Source organism: Caloenas nicobarica, chromosome 10 (genome assembly GCF_036013445.1).
Source record: "Caloenas nicobarica isolate bCalNic1 chromosome 10, bCalNic1.hap1, whole genome shotgun sequence".
Classification (NCBI taxonomy): Eukaryota; Metazoa; Chordata; class Aves; order Columbiformes; family Columbidae; genus Caloenas; species Caloenas nicobarica.
This window is the reverse complement of record NC_088254.1, coordinates 17,085,628-17,107,428: the sequence shown is the minus strand read 5'-3', so window position 1 is coordinate 17,107,428 and position 21,801 is coordinate 17,085,628. Positions and strand designations below refer to the sequence as shown.

At 44.3% G+C, this 21,801-nt stretch overlaps 1 protein-coding gene across 1 annotated transcript in view; it reads right to left on the bottom strand.

Moving 5' to 3' along the window:
• Positions 1-21,801, bottom strand: part of SLCO3A1 (solute carrier organic anion transporter family member 3A1) — a 132,978-nt gene that overhangs the window by 91,026 nt on the left and 20,151 nt on the right. The window contains exon 2 of the mRNA XM_065641547.1: positions 17,295-17,760. Coding sequence (XP_065497619.1) covers positions 17,295-17,760 — 466 coding nt within the window. The remainder of the gene's footprint in view (positions 1-17,294; positions 17,761-21,801) is intronic.

Below are 21,801 nucleotides of genomic sequence, written 5' to 3'. Positions count from 1 at the left end.
AAGCAGCAGGGGGGAGAGGGGCAGCCCGGGACACGCTGCCCACTGCGGAGCTCCCAGCAGGAGCACGGCCAGTTCCCACGGCCCAAGAGATGCTCTGCCTGACAGACCTGGGCGAGCGGGGACCCTGGGGACCAGAGCTGCCCAACTGAGGTTGCTTTTAACCTCACTGAAAATAACAGGCTTTTTAGCTGCTGGCCAAACACAAAATGTCACTTTCGTGCTAATTTTAAAGCTTGGACACAAGCATTTGGCTTTTTTCAGAGAATGCTCTGGAAAGCCTCTGCCTCCTGCACAGATGGGTGCAGCCAAGACTAGAAAACAATCCATGAGAGCTGGTGAAAGTTGATTTTACTCCTTATGAAATTGTTGTACCTGTGATTTTGCTGAATATAAAAGGTTACAGTTAAAACTTGGAAAAATGAAACCAGAAGATGGCTTACATTAAAAAAAAAAAAAAAAATTGCCAGTACTTCTGCTACACAGAGCACAATAAAGGCATTCCTCTATTCAGAAATTAATATTCAAATTAAGCATTTGACTTGTTACATTCATTTTTTGCAAGAGTCATTTTATAGTTTTTGCTGTTGTTGCTGTTGATTTTTCCTATTTTGTTTTCTTTCTTAGATAAGCTCTCACCAATTTGCTGCTAGAAAGCCCTGAAACAGTGGAAAGAAAAGGGAGGCAGCGCATCCTGTTGAGGGACAGATCATGTCCAGCTGCATAAGAAATGCAGAGAAAGAAAATAGAGGAACTTGGCCAGTGGGATTTTGGGTCCATGGGATGTCACAGGTCTGGGCAAAACACTTTTTGCCTCCATGCCACGATTCCAGATGCCACAAAAGGCAAAAGATAAAGGCACAGCTCCTGCCTCAATGTGCTCAGGCTGGGTGTGCAAAGACACAATTGCCAAAGTCTCCACTGCAGGTTAAGCTCTACATCACCCTTGAAATGGGCCAGGACCATAAGGCACTGATGAACTTCCAGTTTATTAATACATTTCTTTGCTCCCTAGAGAAGTCACATTAAAATTTTTTTTAAAAATGCCATTTTAATTTTCCTTGAAATAACTTGGGAAATGATCATTCTGACTTAACCTTGGGCATCCTTGAAATTATTTTTTTTTAAATAGTCTACAGTTTCCCCTGAAGGAAGCAGTAAACTAGTTGTCTGTAAATGGAGATTTACCTGGTCACCAGTTGTAAGCAAGTGGGATCAGATCATCATTTTTAGGGCATCATGGGTATACACACAGCACTGCACAAATGAAGAGCTGTGCCAGACAAATAACAGGTCTCCCAACCAAAAGGGCTTACATTAATTACGTTAATCCAGTAGAGACAGAGGAGTGTGATTAAACAGTCTCTGCTGCCTGGGATTTGGCTGTTATCCAGCGGTAATCCTGCACAATCTGTGTTTTAAGTGTGTGTAAAGGGGATACTCTCACCACCTACCTTTAACATCAAAGCTAGATACTTGGGCAGATGACAGCATCCTTCGATGCAGGAGCAGTTCCTGAAGAGCAGCATCTCCAGAGATGAGCCCCGAGTCCCACAGCTCAGCTCCTGCCTGTCCCTCCCTCGACTCCTGTGAACCCAAGGACACCAGGGACCTGAAGTTCAGTTGTAACTTTAATTAAACCCCAAAAGCCTCTTCAAGGAAGAGCAGAAGCAGACACAAGAAACACAAACCTGCTGCTAAACCATCACACTAAGCTGTTTCCTGTGCAGCTGATAGAGGATAAAGTCGATTTCAGAGGGGAGGAAGACTCAGCCATGCTGATGCTCCATGCAGACACGTGAGGTTAGATCTGAACTCCCTCTCCAGATGAACAGAAACTGTACAGGAGGTGGCTCATCCTCCTTCTGCACAGAGGAGTCTATTGAATTACAACAATTAAAGTGTCACCTTTGAATCTCCCTTTTCGTCAGCCGTAACACAACAGTTATGAACACAAGTGGCTGAAAAATGGTAGAGATTCACATGCAGCAACACAGCCTGGGGCATCGGTGGAGTCACAACCCACGGTCTCTACCAAACCACGTGTTTGTGACCATCAGAAAAGGAGAAGACACTTGAGGCAACTGAAGCCGCTCTGTCCTACATAGGCAGGTTGCAGCTAAGAAGGACTTAACCCAGGCTGGAGGCAGTAAGTCTCAACAGTTAATACTGGACCTTCTGCTCCTCTTCCACCACCTTCTTGTGAAGGAGCAGAGATTACGAAGAACAGACGTCGCAGACTCTGCCCAGGGAGGTGCTGGAGTCGCCACCCCTGGAGGTGTTTAGATGAGGTTGTTAGGGACGTGGTTTGGCGCTGGAGTTGGGTTATGGCTGTACTCGACCCTGAGGGTCTCTTCCAACTGAAACGATTCTATGAAACTGGGCCTGTGACTGCTTCGCGCCACTTCCCCGCCTCGCAGCAGCAAGCCAGCGCCACCCCAGCGACGCCTGCCAGGCGCTGTCACCGTCCCCAGAGGCGCAGGGTGGCACGTGGAGCGAGTGACACAGCAGGACACAGCCCTGACTCTGCTCCTGCAGCCTCAGCGCGGCGAAAGGTTATATCGGCTTGCGGCCCAGCTGGCAGCAGAGCCTCGCCGCTGCCGTGAGGTCCCTGCTGATATATTATCCACCTGCTGCAACCAGAGCCCGGCGTATTTATTTGCTCTGTCTCCGTCTCCCATCCAGGGAAATCTCCCAGGGCCTACCCACCAAGCAACTTTTAGCAGCCCATTCGGCCCTAAACATCACCTTTGGCAAGCAGACGGCAGTTCTGTGCTACCCAGCACAGCTCCAGGGAGAAGCTGGCAAGAAAAACAATGAATCATCTGCTGAACGTTCACTTGTGACTGTGCTAGCGCGGATTCCACCGTGCAGCAGCGGGACCCAGCACTGAAGGCTGCGAGGAGCAGGACCAGATGCACGGCCTCCGGGATGTGAAATGGGAAACGTCCACTCCTGAACGTCAAATCCCATTTCTACACTCACAGCTGACAACGAAGCAAGACCTGAAATCTAAAGGGATTCATTTAAATAAATCCCATTCCTCCCTCTGGTGCCTCTCACAGGGAAATAAAGTCTCCAGGACATTGTGGAAGAACCAAAACACCCTCATAACAAAGGCTGAGGTCCCAGCCCTCCTTTTCAGTGCTTTGCACAACAGCAAATCACAAGTGAAAAGGCAGGTCTGAGAAATGCTCTGTTGCCAAGTCTCCTGGACAGAAAACTGAGGTGGTAACTTAAACATATACACTCACAGAATACAGTAGGAATACGAGTAAAAGCCATTTCTGAATTCTCGGTCTCTCTTGCCAACTAAGATGCTACACATGGCAAGTCATTTCTTTGTCTCCGCATGGGAGATGGGACAGAAATCCAATAGACAATGTGAAGAAATGCTCCTTGGGCAGGAATCCAAGAGTCAGCGCTCAGGAAGAGCAGATCACTGCCACAGAGGTCTGGTTTGCAATGTGTTCTTCCATACTATGCTAGAAAACCCCACTCATACAAGCAGGGAAGAATATTAAAGTTTAGCCATCCTGCTACTAACTTTGTGGTGTATAAACTCACTGCAAACGGTTGAAAAACCCAAAGCTATGGGTTTGCTGCACCTGCCATTCCCAGAACCTCAACTCAAACAGAGGTGCATTTTGATGAGCTGCTGACAACTAATTTGTTCAAGGTTTGCATTTTGTTTGAAAAGCTCCACATCCCCAGCATGAAAAGCAACAATGTTTTCCTTGGGTCAGCAAAACAAGGCAAATGCAGCTTTTATTTTTCACCCTGACCCTAGATGGGGGAGGCACGGATCACGGTCAGAGGCACAAGTACTCTCAGCTATACAGCTGGGAATGTTTTGCTCTGTAGCTGTATAATCTCATCCAATTCACAGTTGGAGGTTTTCTAGTTAATAAAACAGCCATATGGGGCATTAAAAAAAAATTAAAAAAAAAAAAGACATTTCCTTCCTTTGCCACCTCCAGTCTCAAAAATCCCTCCAAAAACGTGCGAGCCAAAACAGTAAAAAAGTAGTCAGTCGTACTCCTGAAATTCAAGAGCATCTTTTCTTCTTACAAGCTTTCTACTCAATGCAAGTGTTATCAGCACCTTTGATCAGTATTCTATGGGCAGAAGACAAATAATGATGGGTTGGAGGCAGTAATTAGCATCTTCAGTAAACACTGGAATCTCTTTGGGAACGAGGCTCCTAGGATGCTTGCTTCCCTGACACCACCCACACCCACCATCAATACACAGTTCATGCAGAAAACCAGCTTGCTTTGCAAGAAAATGGAGACCACACGGGTCCTGCGGTCTAGGAAGAAGCACACAGCAACACCCTTGGGAATTACCCAACAATTGTGATCCAGAAAGGCAATGTTTAGCCCAGATTCTATTTAGACACCTAACTCCCATGGTTATTGATTAAAATAAAAGAGCCTGAATTTTAACAGAAATCAAAGAGCCTTTTGATGTGAGGATCCAGGCTTATGGAGACTTAATGGAGATAGTCCGTACCATATTTCCCCTGTATCGGTTTAGCCCCCATGTTAACTCTAGTTGCTTCAATACCTGCATCCCCCAGCCTTAACATGCTGCTGCCCACCCCACCTCTCCACCTTTTGCCAATATCCTTGTTCTTGCCCGTGCTGAATGCAAGATTTCCCAAATCCTTACCCCATCCACCTCCAACAGCTCCCTTGTGCACTGTAGATTTAGTTTCAAATTGCCTTCCTGGGCTGCAGTAAACAGCAAGGGCCTTTTGGAGCATATCCTTACCCAGTGCTACACCTCTTTGCTTGCCTCCTCCTCCCTCTGCTCCTCTGGCTCAGCTCTAAAATTTACTGCCCCTCCAGGGCTAATAAAGCCCAAATTTGCTGATTTTAGGGCACAGAGTAAGTCTCACCTGTTTACTCAGACTCTGAATTCCACAGGACAATTTATTCAAAAATATTTGCTTGAGCTGCTCTAGTCTCCACATTACTGCAGTTTTGGGGGGTGCAGAATGCGCGGCCAACTCAAGGAGCTACACATGGGAGTATTTTATTCAGTAACGCTGGAGAGCAGCACAGCTTCTTTTCATTTTGCTTGTTTATCAGAAATTTTCACTTCGACAGGTCTTCCATGCATCAGCAAAACTCATTTATTTTCACCTAGTGGGATGGCCTGCCCTAATCTTTGCCAGCTGCCCAAATCTGTGCCTTCCCAGTGCACTTTCTTACCAGTCCAAGGAATTACTGGAGCAGTCTTATCAGTGCTGGGATGTCACAAGGTCAGGGAGATGACACAACTGCCATCTCTGGCAGCAACAAGATTTTTGACAGGCAGATGCCACTTTTAACATATCTTCATCACCTTTGTAGCCTTAAAGCCAAACCTAAGCATCCAGGCAAAAAATAACAGACTTGGGACAAAAAAAAAAAATATGCACAAGGAGACGAGAAAAGCCACGAGGAATTGTGGAATTCACTGCCATTTCTGTTGTGTGGGTCATAAGCTTAAATGAGCTTCAGAAGTGACAAGCCCAGGGCACTTGTCCTCTGTGTTGGTGGCTTCTGGAAGCTGGTTACAGAGCGGCATGGAGTCTGTCCTCAGCCTGCTTCTTGAAAAGACAGTGTTGGTCTCAGCTTTATCATCCAGCTCTTGGAGACAAATTAAACACCATCTGCAGAGGTGGAGCAGGTTGGTGCTAGCAGACAAGAAATCAGGACCATTAACTCCTCTGACACTGAAAAGGAATGTCTGCACCTATAGAAGATACATTACTTTGCAGGAATGCAGTGAAAGGTTTTAGGTCTCAGAGCAATTGCAGGGCACTGGAGTCAAAATTCCTGGGGTCTATTCTCACCCTCCTGCTAACCTGTTTCATAACCCTGGAGACATTGCTGGAGTAAAAGTCTTTGTTTAACCCATGCTTGAGTTTTGCTTCTACTTATAAATCAAGTACCTCCAGGATGCTAAGCAACTGATGAGGTGTGGTATCCAGACCAAGTTTCTATTTGATACATAATTCTTACCAACACAGGAAGGCAGGCAAGGTTTAGGGAGACAAGAAGTATATTTTACTAGATCAGGTGAAGCTGGGAAACAAAAAGTAAATCCTTCAGTACGAGTAGTCACACTGGTCAGAACAAGATCCACCAAGCATGAACACGTGTGCTCTCCAGCTGCCTCAGCTGATCAGTTAGAAATTCCCTGAAAACCTCTTACCCTCTGGCACCTGTGGGAAACTCTTCACAGCTCACACAGAACTACTGCAAATAATTTAGTTCCTTGCAATGCTGCTTCTTGCGTGCTCTACAATGCAGCATGCTTGTCTACCACCAGTACCAGAACAGCACACTTTTACATGGAACATAAATGAAGATATGCATTGATATAAACCAAAAGTACAATAAAACATCTTTACATTCGCATTGCAGGAATGTGAATTTTCATGTAAAACACAGAGGGGGGGGATATCGAACACACACTCCCCCACGCACAACACCACCAATCAGTGCCCAAAATGAACAGAAAGCTAGAGGGGCAACCCACAGCTGAGAACGGTAAAGCTCAATGCTCAAGACACCTTGGTAGCATGGCCAAGGTAAATTACAGCTCATTTCTTGCTTACCACCACCCCTTTCAGTCCCCCAGCACACAGATTTTAAGTCTGCCGAGGGAAAGCTTTCTCTAAAAAGTCTTATACTTTTGATGATCAGTCTGATTGAATTAGGACATCCATATGTTGTTAGCTGACGGCTAACAAGATACAGGTGGTCTTCTATCACAAGGGTAATTGGTCTCTGCAGCAATGAGTAATACAGCAAAGTTGTCCCAGTTGTCTTTTTTTCCCCCCCTAATATTATTTCTTTCCAACTCTAATAAGCAGTATCACTGTCTTGTACAAACACTTACAGCAGAAATGGTTTGCCCAACACTGAGGATAGGAATGTATACAAAAAAAAAAAAAAAATCACAGGGAAAAAGCGAGGTAGGCACAGGGAGACAGTGAGGGAAGAATTGGTGCACAGTGCATCTTGCCCTTCTACATGTTTGAACTCTTGAATTTCTGCTACTGCTTTGATCCACTGCCTTTGGTCAGATCCTGCACCTTGTAATAGAGGCAGTCTTGTTCAGCTGCAGTGAAGTGCTCTGAGGTTTTAAGTCAAAGAGCAACATGACCTGTTGTTAACATCCATCTGAGAAACTATTTAAATCCTTACATTTTAATCGGTTAGTAAAGGGCCAAATTTGGATAGCCTCCTCCAGACAAAATCCCAATTATTGCAATCAAAAGGGGACTCGGTGAGAGCAGGCCTCCCTCAAAGGAAAAGCCAAATGCCTCATTAGCAGCACACTTAATGAAATGGCTGTACCTTCGCAAAAAGAAATCTGTAACAATTGTTTCCAAGTGCTTTCAAGAGAGCAAAGTTCAAAGGAGCAATTTTGGGACCAAACTCCAAACTTTTGAGAACGCAAAGCCGGAATGATTCGCCCAAAATCAAAGTAAAAGCTCCCAGCTGAATAACCGCAGACCAGCCAAGCCAAGGCCCTATGCACGAAAGAAGAACATCATTGTTGCCCAGTACCGCTTTCAGCCAGCGCTTCAGAGATGCAGGTAATGGCCGGTTTCTCCTTTCTCAAGCTCAGTTTGGGTCCTTTACTCAGCATCTTCCTCGTGACAGCCGAGCTGGTTTGGAAGATGCAGCTGACTGACAGCTGTCAAGGGACAGGTCAGTCAGCGGAGAAACACCTTGGCACCAGCACAGCGGCAGCTTTCCCGCAGCAGAGCGGACAGGGCTCCACTGTAAGCAGGAAGATCTTCGGTAGGTTAAATCCCAGCGCCCGGCCCCTGGTGACAAGTCTGCCAGACGAGAGGTTTTAGTTTGGTACTGACGCCGTGTACACGCTGCCTTGCGCCCGAGTCCATGCACCGCACCAGGGAAGGGCTTCCACTCCACAGGCTTCTTCTCGTGGCTTATAAAGTGACCGAGGAGCATTATCAAGGAATTTTATGTTTGTTTTGCAAGGTGCACAACCACTTGCGTCCACACGTTTTCCTTCAGGCTAGTTCACCACAGATAATCAAACATTTGTAGTTGTTGAGACTGCACTGATGTCTCCACAGCAGCTTACAAAACAGGTACTATTGGGTCATCCATCTCACACCTTTGATTCATGTCCCAGCTGTTCCTCTGGTGTTAACGCCATTATTTTTAATTACACACTGAACCAGTCATGTTGGTCAGGCACCTTCTGGACCTCGTGCCAGTCACACATGCAGCCTTGAAGAAAAAGTCTCACCCAGGACCTGATCTACCATCACTCCTTGATGTCCCTCACAGCCTCTGGAAAAAGCTCATCCCTGAAGGTGCTTGGGGAGCGACCGGTGCAGAGCCACGAATGTACAGCAAAGGAATCATGATAAAAACATAATTTAACAGCAGCTTTGGCAGCTGAGCGCTGCCAGGACCCACGTGTCAACAGACCATTGCCTGGCCCATATGTTTGTGCTGTGGCAGTGCTTGGGACTTCGCAAAAGCAAACGCTTTTAGGAGATTACTCAGATAACACCCATCTGGTACCTAAGGGGTGTGAGCATCGTCTGGCCCAGCATCCAGCCCAAACCCACAGCAACCTCTCAAAGGGGCAACGAAATCTGGTTGAGCACCTCACCCAGCAACAGAAGCAGCAGTTGTGACAAGTGTGAAAGCAGCAGCTTTTGTGAAAGTTTTACATTCTTCTACACACTTAAATAGGCACCTTGTCCTGCAGATAACCAAGGAACAGCCGGCTGCAGGCAAGGAGGTTTGTAGCCAGACCAGCCAGCTTTCCTTGCAGCTCACAACATGGGAGACATCACCTAAGCAGCAGCAGCAAGAGTCTGAAGCCCTGCTGGCACTGGGCAGTAATTGTGTGTCAGGATATATAATAAAGCAGCAACTATTTGGAACTTCAAGGCAGCGATTCTCTTCTAACACTACACTTCAGGTCACTGCGCTTTTTTATTGGAAGGTTACAGTGGTACAGCAAAATTCATGAAAGCCATCTATTGCTCACTCAGCTGAGGATGAGTGGGATAATCACTTCTGACAAGTCCTAAAATATCCTCCATAGGAAATTCTTTGTTTTGGTAGGTGAAGAGGCCAACACAAGCCTCCATATTGAGCAACAAGACTTTCCCCACTTCCTTGAGGCCAGTGCTCTGATCTGTGCTGCCAAAGGGGCAGATCCTGTACCTCGTTCCACCATGGCAAGGCACATGCAAAACACAGCTCCAAGTGTCCTCAGTACCAGCCCGTAAACTGGGACCAAAACATCCAGAGACTCACTTTGTGCAATAAGTTGGGGAGTGTCAGTTGAATTCCCAGGAGAAGCACCAAGACGGACGGTACAAGCCAGCTCACTCCGCTTACACCATCAAGGAGGTACAATAGAGCCTTCAGCTCTTGACATGGCCAACTCAGCACCTTCCAATCTATGTAATTAATTTTATGAACCTTAGTACTAATATGTACTGTCCTCTACATGTCTGCCATTTAAATGACAAGGACATAGCTTTAAAGAGGCTGCCCAAGGAATCATACACTTCTCTAGGCTCCCCAGTTGATGACTGGCTTAAATGCACTACAGGAAGAAAACACACTCAAAAAGTGAAATGATTTTTAAAAGACAGAGTCAGCAACAGCCAACTAAGACAAAAATCAGCTGCAGAGTGCACAGAGCAACATGGAAACAGCTCCCTCCCTCAATATGCTCTCACACACAGTCATTTGTGTTGGACTCAAGCTTTATTTACTCAGCTCATAACAAAAAAAAGCTATTAGCAGAAGCTTAAGGTAACTGGAGCAATTGTTGTAAAATAATGGAGCCCATAGCAGTTATGACTGTGTGCATATATACATTTAATTGAATAAATACATCCATTCACCTACCACCTTTCACAACTCAGCCTTTCTGCCTGCAGTGGGGAAGGTTATACCCATTAATTGATTATTGTTACTGCTCTAATACACCCTACACTTGTTTATGTTTCCATTTAATTTTCCAGGATATTACCACTGACACTGTAAAAGGGGACATGTGTTACCGAGCCAGTCCCACTGACACACAGCAAATGAGAACACTGATCTTTCCCCAAAGGGCAATAATTACAAAGGCTGCAGGTTACCGATGGATCAGTAGGTTAGGCTAATGTAGTTAATACCAGTATATCCACATGAAGCCATGTGATTTAATCTAATCACAGACCACGAGGAAGACATTCTATTGCATCTGATGCAAAGACACCTTTCAATAATGCACAGGTATCGCAGTACTCAAGCTGGCAACAGCACTGCTTTTAGCTTAGTGTTAATACCGTGTCTTTCACAGCTCCTTGGAGACTGTGACAGAAAGGAAAGGCTCTCCAAAGCACCCGTAGGAGGATGCATTTACCGAACAAAACGATCACAAAATTCTGTCAAAAGTTTAGGCTAAAAATATTACATACCTGTAAAATTGCACACATATTCCAGCAAGGAGAAAAGTGATTCTCTGGAGCAAGTGCTTGTGCTCCATGAGTGCCCCACATGGGGGTGAGCAAACTCACCAAGCAGCTGGTGGGTAACGAGCAGGTGAAATCCAACACATAGCAAGTCAGTTAAGATCCACTAGAAAAGTCCTAGTAGAAACAGGCTTTAAAAGAAAAAGGTTAAGGAAAGCACAAGACCGGCAGAGCCTTAAGTGGGTGAGCTCAGAGAAACGTGTTCCAGCAAGAAGGGCTAATGTGAATATAGTACCCACGTTGTTTGCAAAACACAATTGAGCACGCAAGGAAGGAGTACGGCCAAGTGGGAAAGGCTGAGGAGCAAAAGGGATAAAGCAGCCAGGATGGGCAGAGCTCTACAGACCTCCCAAGTGGGTCCTAAAGACCTTCCAATCAATACACATCAACCGAGGGCCTCAAGAGGCTGGTAATATGACCTGTATGCTATCAACAAAAAAATACTCCACTTGCTATGGTTTAGAAATGTAGGTTCAAACATATACTTCAAGAAATTCTGGTGAAATTCAGAAAGGGCAAGACCCAGCAAAACACATTCGTCCTCCACGCAAGAGACTTTTCAGCACTTGCAGAGACAACACTGGCAAGCAGCCATTGGAAAGCTGAGTATATTTCTTAACAGGGGAAAAATAAAATAAAATAAATAAAATCACAGAATGAAAAAATATTCTAAAGAATCGGGAAGGGATGGAAACAATGACCATCTCAACACATTTCTGTGGGTACCCAAGGTCCTCACCATCTTTACACAGAGCCTATTATGCTATAGATATCAAGCTATGTAAAGGGAAGATTTCCAGTCTGAAAGCCAAACTCCTGCAAAATCTGCTCTTTCAGCTCCAAAATAATTCACGTTTCTCAAAATTATGTGGTGCATCCCCCAGAAAACAGAATTCTGAATGTTTAAAAAAAAAAAAAAAAAAAGGGAGACATTTGTTATTATGAAAGGTGCTGTCACGGACTGCCCATTCTACAGTCCTTTAAATACAATCAGTTACATACAAGAGTCCTGGTAAGACAATGGGGATACATCCTGCAGAGGGTTGGGGTTTTCAACTTTTCCTTCAACAGCATTGAACACATTCACTTTTACTTATAAAATCAGAAAGCCTGTTTCCCTTTTTTAGTATTTGTTGATGAACCCTAATACACGCAATATCAGATAAACAGTAGATGAAGTTGCACAATTCTCAGCAACTGCTCAGCTTAACAGTGTGAGCTTTCTAGTAGAAATCCAAGTACTATTTTTTGGTATTACCACTTATAAAACACTGACTCAAACTCTGACAATTTCAGCATCTTATGTTGATAACTTGCTATTAACTCACCGCCATAGATACCAACTCTCAGATTTAATTCCTGTCAGTCGAGAAAACACTTCTGCTTCTCCAAAATACAATGGCTGCTGTCATTTTGACTGACGTAAGCTACCATAAGTGATTTTTCAAATGGACAAATTTATCCCTGGAGACAGCAAGATCCCAAATAGGGCATGTTTGTCTTCCACTGCAGCAGATCTTGAGTTGGTGCTTAAAGTAAGCAAGAAAGCACTAGAAGTGACAGTGAGCATCTCTCTGTAACTGTCAACGTAAAATAAAAAGTGCTTCCACACATTCCACACAGAAGAACTCGACACTGCTGCAAAGGTGAAAGTCACCAGTGACAACACAGAGTCCCGTCCCCCTTACCAGGTTAGTCCTATCTGGGCAGATGGGGACAGAGAACATCATCCTGTTGAGTTCTCCTCTTATACCAAGGCTAACAGCTGGAACGATTGCACAATAAACCAAAACACGCACAGGGAAGGCCAGAGAGAAGACTAGGAGATGAGACAAAAGAAAGCAACTAAACAGACACATCCAGCAGCGCTGAGTTTTCCATTTTTCCATTCCTCCACCCTGCCACACATCAGACCAAGAACAGCTCTATTCCCCTAAGCACACTATGCTCAGGCACATCCTCGCACCACCAATAACTCAGACGCACTCATCACTCCTCATCACTTAATCCTTGACTCAAGACTTGCCACCTCTTCTAGGATTTCCTTGATGGTTTTTTTTCCATTGCAGCAGTTTCTGCAAGTCAGCAAGGAGCCTGAAGTGGTGGGTCCTGAACATGTGGAATATGTGTCCAGCAAGTTAAACACTGAGGCAGCTTCAGCAAACTTAAAGAGAATCTCCAACGCCTTGAAGATCTACACAACATTCTTCTGAATGAGCCACACAGTCTGGCAGTGCTCCCTCCAACATCAATATCAATTTCCTCCATCAACAGGAGACACAATAATAGCTACTTCCTCTATATAATGCAGCCCTTAATTGTCCCAGATCAAATACTGGCTCCCAGGGGCTATTTATTCTGCTCTGTAGGTAACCATGTTGTAGACAAGATGCAACAGCTTTTATCAGCAAATGTTTAATGCTGCTGGAAGCCCAAAAAGGTGCGTATGGAGAGTGCTAATAACATTAGTATACCACACCACTGCACTGGCTCTAATTGAACACACAAACCACTGCTGAGAGCACAGTGGGTACTCCAGGGACCAGAAAACACTTGCAAGCTCTTGCTCATCTGAGAGGCAGCAAATCCATACAACCACCATCAGGTCAGGTTCTCCCCCCACATCAACTACACAATGCCTCTGATCCCCCTCCTAATGACAAAGTCTTCATTGATTTTAACAGAACTCACTCAGCAAGACCTAGCAGAAAATGAACTAAAGAGGGAAATGTCAAGTGAGTCATTAGTGGGTAGAGAAAGGAACTGCGTAGTAAGTAGTCTTCAACATACTTTTCCTCCTTTAAAATAAACGATGCCACAAATTGAGGGAATCCTTTGACATTAGTGAAGCTGCAGCAATAATGAGCCCTACACAGTCTGCAGAAGTGATGAATTCATCTGGTCAGAGGGATTACTTATGCCAAATGCCAATAAATACACAAGTAAAATTAACCTGCTTGTTTGGAAATCTCTAGATGCAAGTTCAGATCTTACATACAAGATCAGACTCAGAGAAAGAAGCAAGCAAACCAGCACCAAACCAGATTTCCCCAACTTCAAACAGTTAAACAAATTCCTTTATTTTTTTCATCTTTTGGCCACTATTGCCAACATTGCAACCTTTATATTAAGCAGGCATTCGGATGGTGAAAGGGGAGGAGAAGGTATTTCCCATCACTAGCAGGAGCAGGCACGGTTCCGCTGTCTCTGTTATGACACTGATGGGTTTTCTTCTGAACATCCTTTGGTGTGTACTTTGACACATGCATCTTTTTTATTTGATTTGCCCTCGGTTAACACAAAACAGCCCTTTTCCTAGAGCTGGTTACTACAGCAACAGAATCTGCGTTTGATAGCAACATTGCAGACATCAAAAAAAAACCCCACAACGCTATTAGCTCAAGAAACATGAAATTACACGTCAGCAGCCCATGCCACAGAAATATCTTCCTGTAATATCTCATCTCCATCTCTCTAATTACGAAACTCCCCACCTCCTTGGCAGAGCAGAAGCCTCAGCAACCTCTGCCTTCAAAGGATGCACAACTGACCTGCACTACCCACTACCTCCCATGTGCCTGTCATTGCAGAGAAACTACAATGGACCAGATTTGATGGACTTCATGGTCAGAAACACATTATATTCTACAGGTGCTATTACTTGCACTAGCAGTTAAAGCCAAAGTTACACTTTGAATTCCATATGGTATCACATCTGCATTCTGCTGCACGCACGTATTAGTCCTAATAAAATTGTTAAAAGAAAGAAGGATTGGGGAGGGTTGTGGTTGGGTTGGTGTAGGGTTTTTGGTTTTGTTTTCTTTTGTTTGTGCGGGGTTTTTTTGTTTGTGTGTGGGTTTTTGTTTGGTTTTAATATAGGAATCTTCCTCTATTATCATTTCACTGCAGAGGCTGTATTAGACACCATATGAAGTTACTCCACTGAACTCCTGTACAGCTCAGAAGGATAAACACCTCTCAGTGCACATTGTTATTTCTATCTAATTCACTGCCTTGGGACACAAGAGGGTTTTTATTGCAGCAGGTGAACAATTACTAGTACTTACCTGTCAAGTGAGAGACTGCTTCTTCCCCCCAGATAGAATACAGCCCAAATGCAGAATATACGTACTCAACATTAGCAACATACTGAAGGCAGCACGGACTGGTCAATCTGATCATTTCTCAACCACAGCGAGCCATGACGGAAACTTCAGCCAGACTATTACCGCTGTTCTTAATTAGTTTCTATCCTGAGGGAACAAGCTATGCCAGATTCGCTCCTAATTTAAAACAAGGGAACTTACCCAAAAACATTTTATCCGGTCACACACAGCGTAGCCCCTACTGAGTGAGCGTGCTATTATGAGAAAGCAAACTGATATAAATATAGCACCGTGACAGTACGCACTCTGCAGCTCTTTCCTCTGTGAAATAGAGGAGAATGAAGTGGGTAAGCTGCTCAGCCAGCTTTCTTCTAGGGCCACTGAAAATTGCATTGATGACATCAACAAAAATAATCAGTTAAAGACAAATCTGAGCAAATCATTCTCAAACAGCATTTTGAACGGGGGAATGCGACCTCTCAAGTATTCACAAATCTGAGGAGACACATAAATGGAGAAGAAGCTGGTGGAAATGTATTTTCATTCACAGAATAGATTTATTTTCCTGTAATTTTTTCTTGTTAGCTTTTATTTTTACTAGCAAAATTGATTGCAGGTTATCTGAAAACCTATTTGTGATGGATAGGCTGGGGCAGAGCAGATATTAAACTTCATTGTTGGTATGGCTGACTGGTTAAGTGTACTCTTCTGGTTAATGCACTCTTCTGCAACCCATAATTCATACGCAGAAATACAGATTATGATTTTCATAGCTAAAGCCAGTAAAGCAAACAACCCCAAAATGCTTGGGTTTTTTTAAATTTTACATGTAAAAAGGAACATGGTTAGAACCATATGTCTGAAGGAAAAATAATGAAGCAGCATATAGTAAGCAGAAATCATTTTCTGGCAGTACTTTCCCAGCTACAGTTGAACTGCCAACTTTAAAGAAGTTATTTTAGCATCCAAGATGAATATATCTCAGGAACAAAAAGAATCACTCTTCCTAATACTCCTTTCATGCACCCTCCTCAATCCTGTTCTCAGACATGAAGCATTGCTTAAAAAATGCCCATGGAACAGACTGAAAGAAGTTGCTGCTTCTCTATATATATATAATAGATAATCTCAGAATCGCTCTTAATTCCAGCCCATCATTTACAACGTTGGCAAAGTTGCTCCTGTGAATTTAGTCTCATTATTCACCTTTGGGTTGTACAGTATCTTGCATTTTATATATCATCCCGCTTTATCCAATGGGTCCCTCACAAGCACTTACAGAACCAAGTGAAGGTGAAAAACGATCCAAGGACAAAGCTAAACGCTGAAATACTCCGATTTTACAGTCAGTTACATGAAAACATAGACATGTTTTGAATACGTAGAAGAATCTCTTTAAGTCAAGTAGCAATACATCCAGGAATGCCATAGCAATGCTATACAGTTAGTCTTTCCAACAGGCCTCCATCCTATCTCAAGACACTGAACACCATTCAGAAAGTCAGCAGGGCTGTTCGGCTTTGCTGCCTATGGTCACACTTCAGCTGCCTTCAGTTATGCTTGGAAAGTTAATAAAAACATCTTGGAAAAGAAAAAAAAAATGACCACTATTGGAACCATCTATTCGGTAGACAGTCAAGAGAGGAATCATGGGACAAGTGCACAGAGTTTTGGTTACTAGAAACTATACAAACAAGTGCAGAAGGATCACACACTTCACTGATTTATTGCATTGCAGCCGTTTATCTAGTGACAAGTCTTGCAGAAAGAAGAACGTGCTAAGCCAGTGAGTTTTTTCAGAGAACAACTTCGCCCACAACATCCTCTTTAAACCTGCTGGAGAGACAACTGCCAAAACGCATGAGCACTTTACCCCAATAATAGGGAAGTTCCATTGGGTAACTGAAGCCAAATTTCATATATGAAAATCATCATATCATCTGGATGAATTTTGCAACATCATCTGAAACGTGAGTTCTACTTCAGGCTCACCGTATCTCAAAATAGACCTCACGAGCTTCTGTATCCCATTCTGTTACAGAGATCACATTATCTGGGGTCCTGCCACAGCATGCTGGGTCACAGCACCTACTCCAGAACAGATATTTCCTTGCTAAAACGTGATGGTAGTAGTGACGAGACATGTATCTCCTCTCAAGTCTCCTTATACTGCAATGCTGACATGGACAAATGCAGGAAGGCAACTAGGGTATCTTGGGGTAAAATAAAAAAAGTCATCATCACATATGCCACCTGGAAATTCTTCAGCTAAAACTCAACCATAAGCCACCAATATGAGAATTTAAACCAATCTGGGCAAACAATTAGAGGAGTGCGCATGTTTCTAATCATCGAGTAATAATCACCATGGTTGTCAACCTTTACCATTGCTACATACAATAAAAGAGGAGTGAGCATCTTTCTAATCATCGAGTAATAATCACCATGGTTGTCAACCTTTACCATTGCTACAATAAAAGCAAATATGACTGTGTTTCCCTGCTGCTTACGACCGCCTGGTGCAGGGACCTGTGCCAAGTTACCTTCGCAAGCACAGCAGCACATGGAGAAGTGGCCTCAAGACATCCTTCCCACTGGCCAAAATACGAGCGAGATGCCGGCCTGCAAGGAAAGCCTTCAGTGAGAAGTTCCGAGAGCCTTACCTATGTACAGGGAAGAATCTTTCCGTCTCACGTGGTCATCGATGTAGGAAACTCCCAAGGGCTGGACAGGGGTAGCACCAATGCCCAGGAGGACCTGTGCTCCAATGAGCAGCAAGTACATCATGTTGGTAGCAGTCCTATTCCTGCAGATAAGGTCCGGGTCTGGTCCCTCATCGCTGGTGGACCCGTTGGCAGCACACACATCCCTCCCTTCAGCCCCCCAGCGTATCTCTCCCGATTCGTATTCGTACTGGTGGGTCAGAAATTCAGGCAACGCGGAAAGGAGGGCACCCAAGGCCATGACTATTCCTCCACATCCTATCAAGCGTGGCCGGTGTCCTCGGGCTCCAAAGTAGCTCACAAAGAGGATGAGGGCCAGGTTGCCAATCTCAAAGCTGCTGGCGATGACACCCACGTCAGCACTCTGGAGGTTGAACCGTCGCTCCAAGGTGGTTAAAACACTCACCTACAACAGAGAACACCAGAGATAATTACTGAAAGGGAATAGGACCAGCTTTCTGTCCACCCCAAATACCCTGCTAGAGCAAAAGTTTCCTTGACCTTCCCTCGGAGCCAGACACATCGAGGACATCTAAATCACAGCATAGTAGTAGTTGGCCTCCAAACACGATCTGACTACTCAAGCACAGCCACTTCAGAAGGCCCTAATACCAAGTGACATTTCACAGCCCACCACCTGTCTGAGCACATGTTCCCTTACAAATTCCTGTGTACATCAATGTATATTTTGGGTGCCTACAGAGATGCATGACTCCATGATTAGTTAGCCCTTTCCATCCGAACACACAGCCTTCATGTCGCAAACACCATCTCACAAAACCGAGGCACAAAGCACATCAAGGCTTCACATGATGCTGGTCACCCAGGTCTTTCTCTTGGAATGAACCGCAGCTAGCGAGCAGCAGAAAACCTTGCAGGTACTTGGCTTCCACACCAGCATGAGGCCATCAAGTCAGAGACAGTGATGAACAAATAGGCAGTTTGGCTGGCATAGAAGGCTTCTATTAAAGTATATAAATAAAATGCTGATCAAAGGGTTTAAACTGTTTGTGGATTAGTTAATGACTGGGATCTTCGCTTACAGAATAGTTTTAAGACAGGCCAATTAAGGTTTACATAGAAAATTTAAATCCACCACAAAGAAGGGAAGATTTAACAAATAGCAGTTATTTAACACTAAGAAGAAGGAAGTACGTGAATAGTCTTCAAATATTTAACATTGCTGTGAAAAGGAATGACCTGTTCTTTGTATTTAAAATGGGCAGGACAAGTGGTGACAGGTTTAAACTGCAGCAGAGATTATTTAGGTTAAATACGAGAGGGGGGAGAGATCAGACTTTTACTGGCAAGGATTGTGAAGCACTTAAATATGCTGCCTGGAGAGGCTACCGAGGTCTTTAAAAGAGCATAGACCAGCATCTGTCAGGAAAGACACAGGTGTGACTGATCTCGCCATAGGGCAGGAAAATGAACCAGATGATCTCTTGAGAGGTCTTCCAGTCTTGGTTATATAGTGCAATGAAACACAACGTGGATTTTCTGCAACAGTCAGGGCACTGATCAGAGTACGAAGATGAAACATTAGGTACCTCACCTGCTGTCATCCCTGCTCAAGGGCGAAAACTCAGTGCATTCTCACATCTATAGCAGTGTCTCCCTTATACAAGAAAAAAAAATAACAAAAATCTTAAACATGTCACAGAAATGCCAAACACTTTTACCTTGGATAAAAGACTACCTTGTTTTTCAGACTGCAAAAGATGAAGATTTTTAAGGTCGTCCTAAAACAGGCAGGTTTCTCTATTCAAAAAAACTGTGATAAAGACCTCAGAGCAGAGGGCAGCCCCTGGATAGAATAAAAATAGCCTCCCACTGGAGGCACTGAAAATCTTTGCTGATAAACCTCACGAAGCAGGAGCCAGCCTGACCGACTTTAAAGTATTCTGACAGCAGCTCTTCTCCGGGGGCCGTTGGGCTCTGGAAGGGAACACCAGGGCACATTCGGACAAAGACAGGCCCATCGGCAGCAAAATGGAAAAATGGAAACAACCCACTTCCACTGCTTTGCATAAGCAAAAGCTCCCAAACCTGACCCTAATACGTGTCCAAGTCAGATTTCCAAAACTGTAATGTTTTTGTGATTTTTGAAAATTCAGCCTTCAACCCATACAGGCAGTTATAATTTTGTACAATTACTGCGAACCTACCCCACTAAAGAGCCCAGAACTGCGCAAGACAACAACAAAACCAACAAAAACACAAACACACTAAAAATCAAACCCTATGACTGAAGGTAATACAAGAGCAATAATTCTTGCTCACACCAAAGCCAAGTGAAGATGTGCATGCAGAGGGAGAGGAGACCACCACTTTGTCTGAAACACCAGGTGCAGGTACCTGTTGGGATGAAGCGGGTCTGTGATTCACCAGGGGAAACGATGTCCTCTTTTGCGAGGGCACGGCACAGCCTGTCCCCGCTCCAGCAACCTTGGCCATGTCACTGTTCCCAACCCTCTGTGGGAGCCAGAATGACAGAGCTGAGCGGATGGGGACAGACACTGCTAGAAAACACTACGCTGGTATTTTCAAAGCAAGACACATCAAGGTGGAGGGACATGGACAACATCTCAGGCTGCCCCACGAGGCACTCGTACAACAGAGCTACATTTATTATCCACAACATCGGACTGTTTTTAATCGCTAGGTGTGATCTAATGGGGCTGGTGGGACTCCAGACTTCAACACACAGCAAAAACCAACAAACTCTAACCGATGCAAAGCCCCTGCTATGGGAGCCCTCCTTCATGCTGCCACCTCCAGCACATCCCTAGAGGAACTCAGCTATAGTAGAGGTCCCATGAACAATAATTTTGGCAGAATGGGGAATCTCTCCAAGACGAGTATATAACTCTGAGCATGCAAAATCACATCTACGGTGCTCATTTTTGAGCCATACCTAGATAGGAAACTCATAATTACTCATCACAGCTGTGTAAACTGAGGCATAGAGAGCCAAATATTAATGAGACAAGTAGAGTCAACATAACCGATTTCTGATGGAGTAATTTCAGCTGGAAGATTGAAGTCAGACAGAAGTGATTTCCCAAGGCCAACTGGTATTAACTAGCTTTGGAAGCCTCTCCCACATTTCAACCTGGCTGTCAAATTTCAGGCTTTTACCATACATACATACAAGTGGCTAGAAAGCAGGACGATACTTAAAACATTTGGGTGACACACATTACAAAGATAAGATTTTGGACAGTTGGATTTCAGATACAAAACTGCACCATTTCTAGGTGCAATTCACAGTGACAGGGACAGTAAAATAAAAACAAACCCGGGAATTAAACCCAGTCGCAGTTCTCATTCTGCTCTTTTATCGGTGGGACTTTAGCTGTTCTTTTCTTTTTACAAAAAGTTAAACTCCCTATAATAGGGAAATAGAGTCTCACCATCCCCTGAGTTTCTTGCTTTGGAGAACAGATTGAAACAAAAGGAGGAAGAGGATGATGCAAAGCAAACTCCAACGCTACCCACTCAGTGTTACCAGCTCTGCCTTTATTAAGTGGAGTATGGGGTGTAGTGGGGGCATGGAGAAAGAGCAAAACCATCATATCAGCCTTGAGCATCCAGAGGAAAACAGCATCTGAGTACGAAGTGCTGACACCAGCATCAGCAGAGTAGCCTCCAAAATGCTAACAGTCATGGAAGAAAAAAAAAAAAATTCCAAAATAAAAATAGAGCTATGGAATAAACTGTCAACATGCAGATTTTTAGCCAGAGAACATCAGGAACACAACTGCATTACATCCCGGGGGGCTGGAGCCCAGACAGCACAGCCCAAATTCTTGTTTTGACATTGGCTGTGACCTTAAATACACAGACCAACTACAAAACCGGCATCAGCACAGCAGAGGTGTTACCTGCATTTATTCAAAACAAACCTCTGCCCATGGCTAGAATTGTTCTCCCACCCTCCTCTACATTCCACCTTTACGGGGCTTCCTGCATGTAAGCTGTAACCTGGGAAAACACTTGCAGTTTATACGCGGGATGCTCACAGTGCCCTTGTAACTGTTAGATAAAAATGCACCGTACTGCCCGTATTTCCTTTCGCAAGCCTGCTCCCCAGCAGATAAGCCATCACCGCTCCTAAACGCTGACTTGATTTACTGAGAGTTACATAAAACATTGCAAAAGACACGACACGTCCCTGTAAAATACCGATGTCATGTGAAAAGGCTGCAAGGATTATAAAGAGTCCCAGTGTGCTGGGACCGGGGTGAGCATCCAGGAGTGCAGCCCACAGGGATGGTGGGTTAATAGCACAGACATGGCGAATGGAGTAGCGTGGGGAACACCAGGAGCCCACATTATTAACTGTGAAACTGCTATTTCCCTGCTCCTGTCAATTTAAACAGCTGTTTTGCCAGGGCTGGAAAGAATAGATTAAGAGGATATTCAGTTTAAAAAAAAGCTTCTA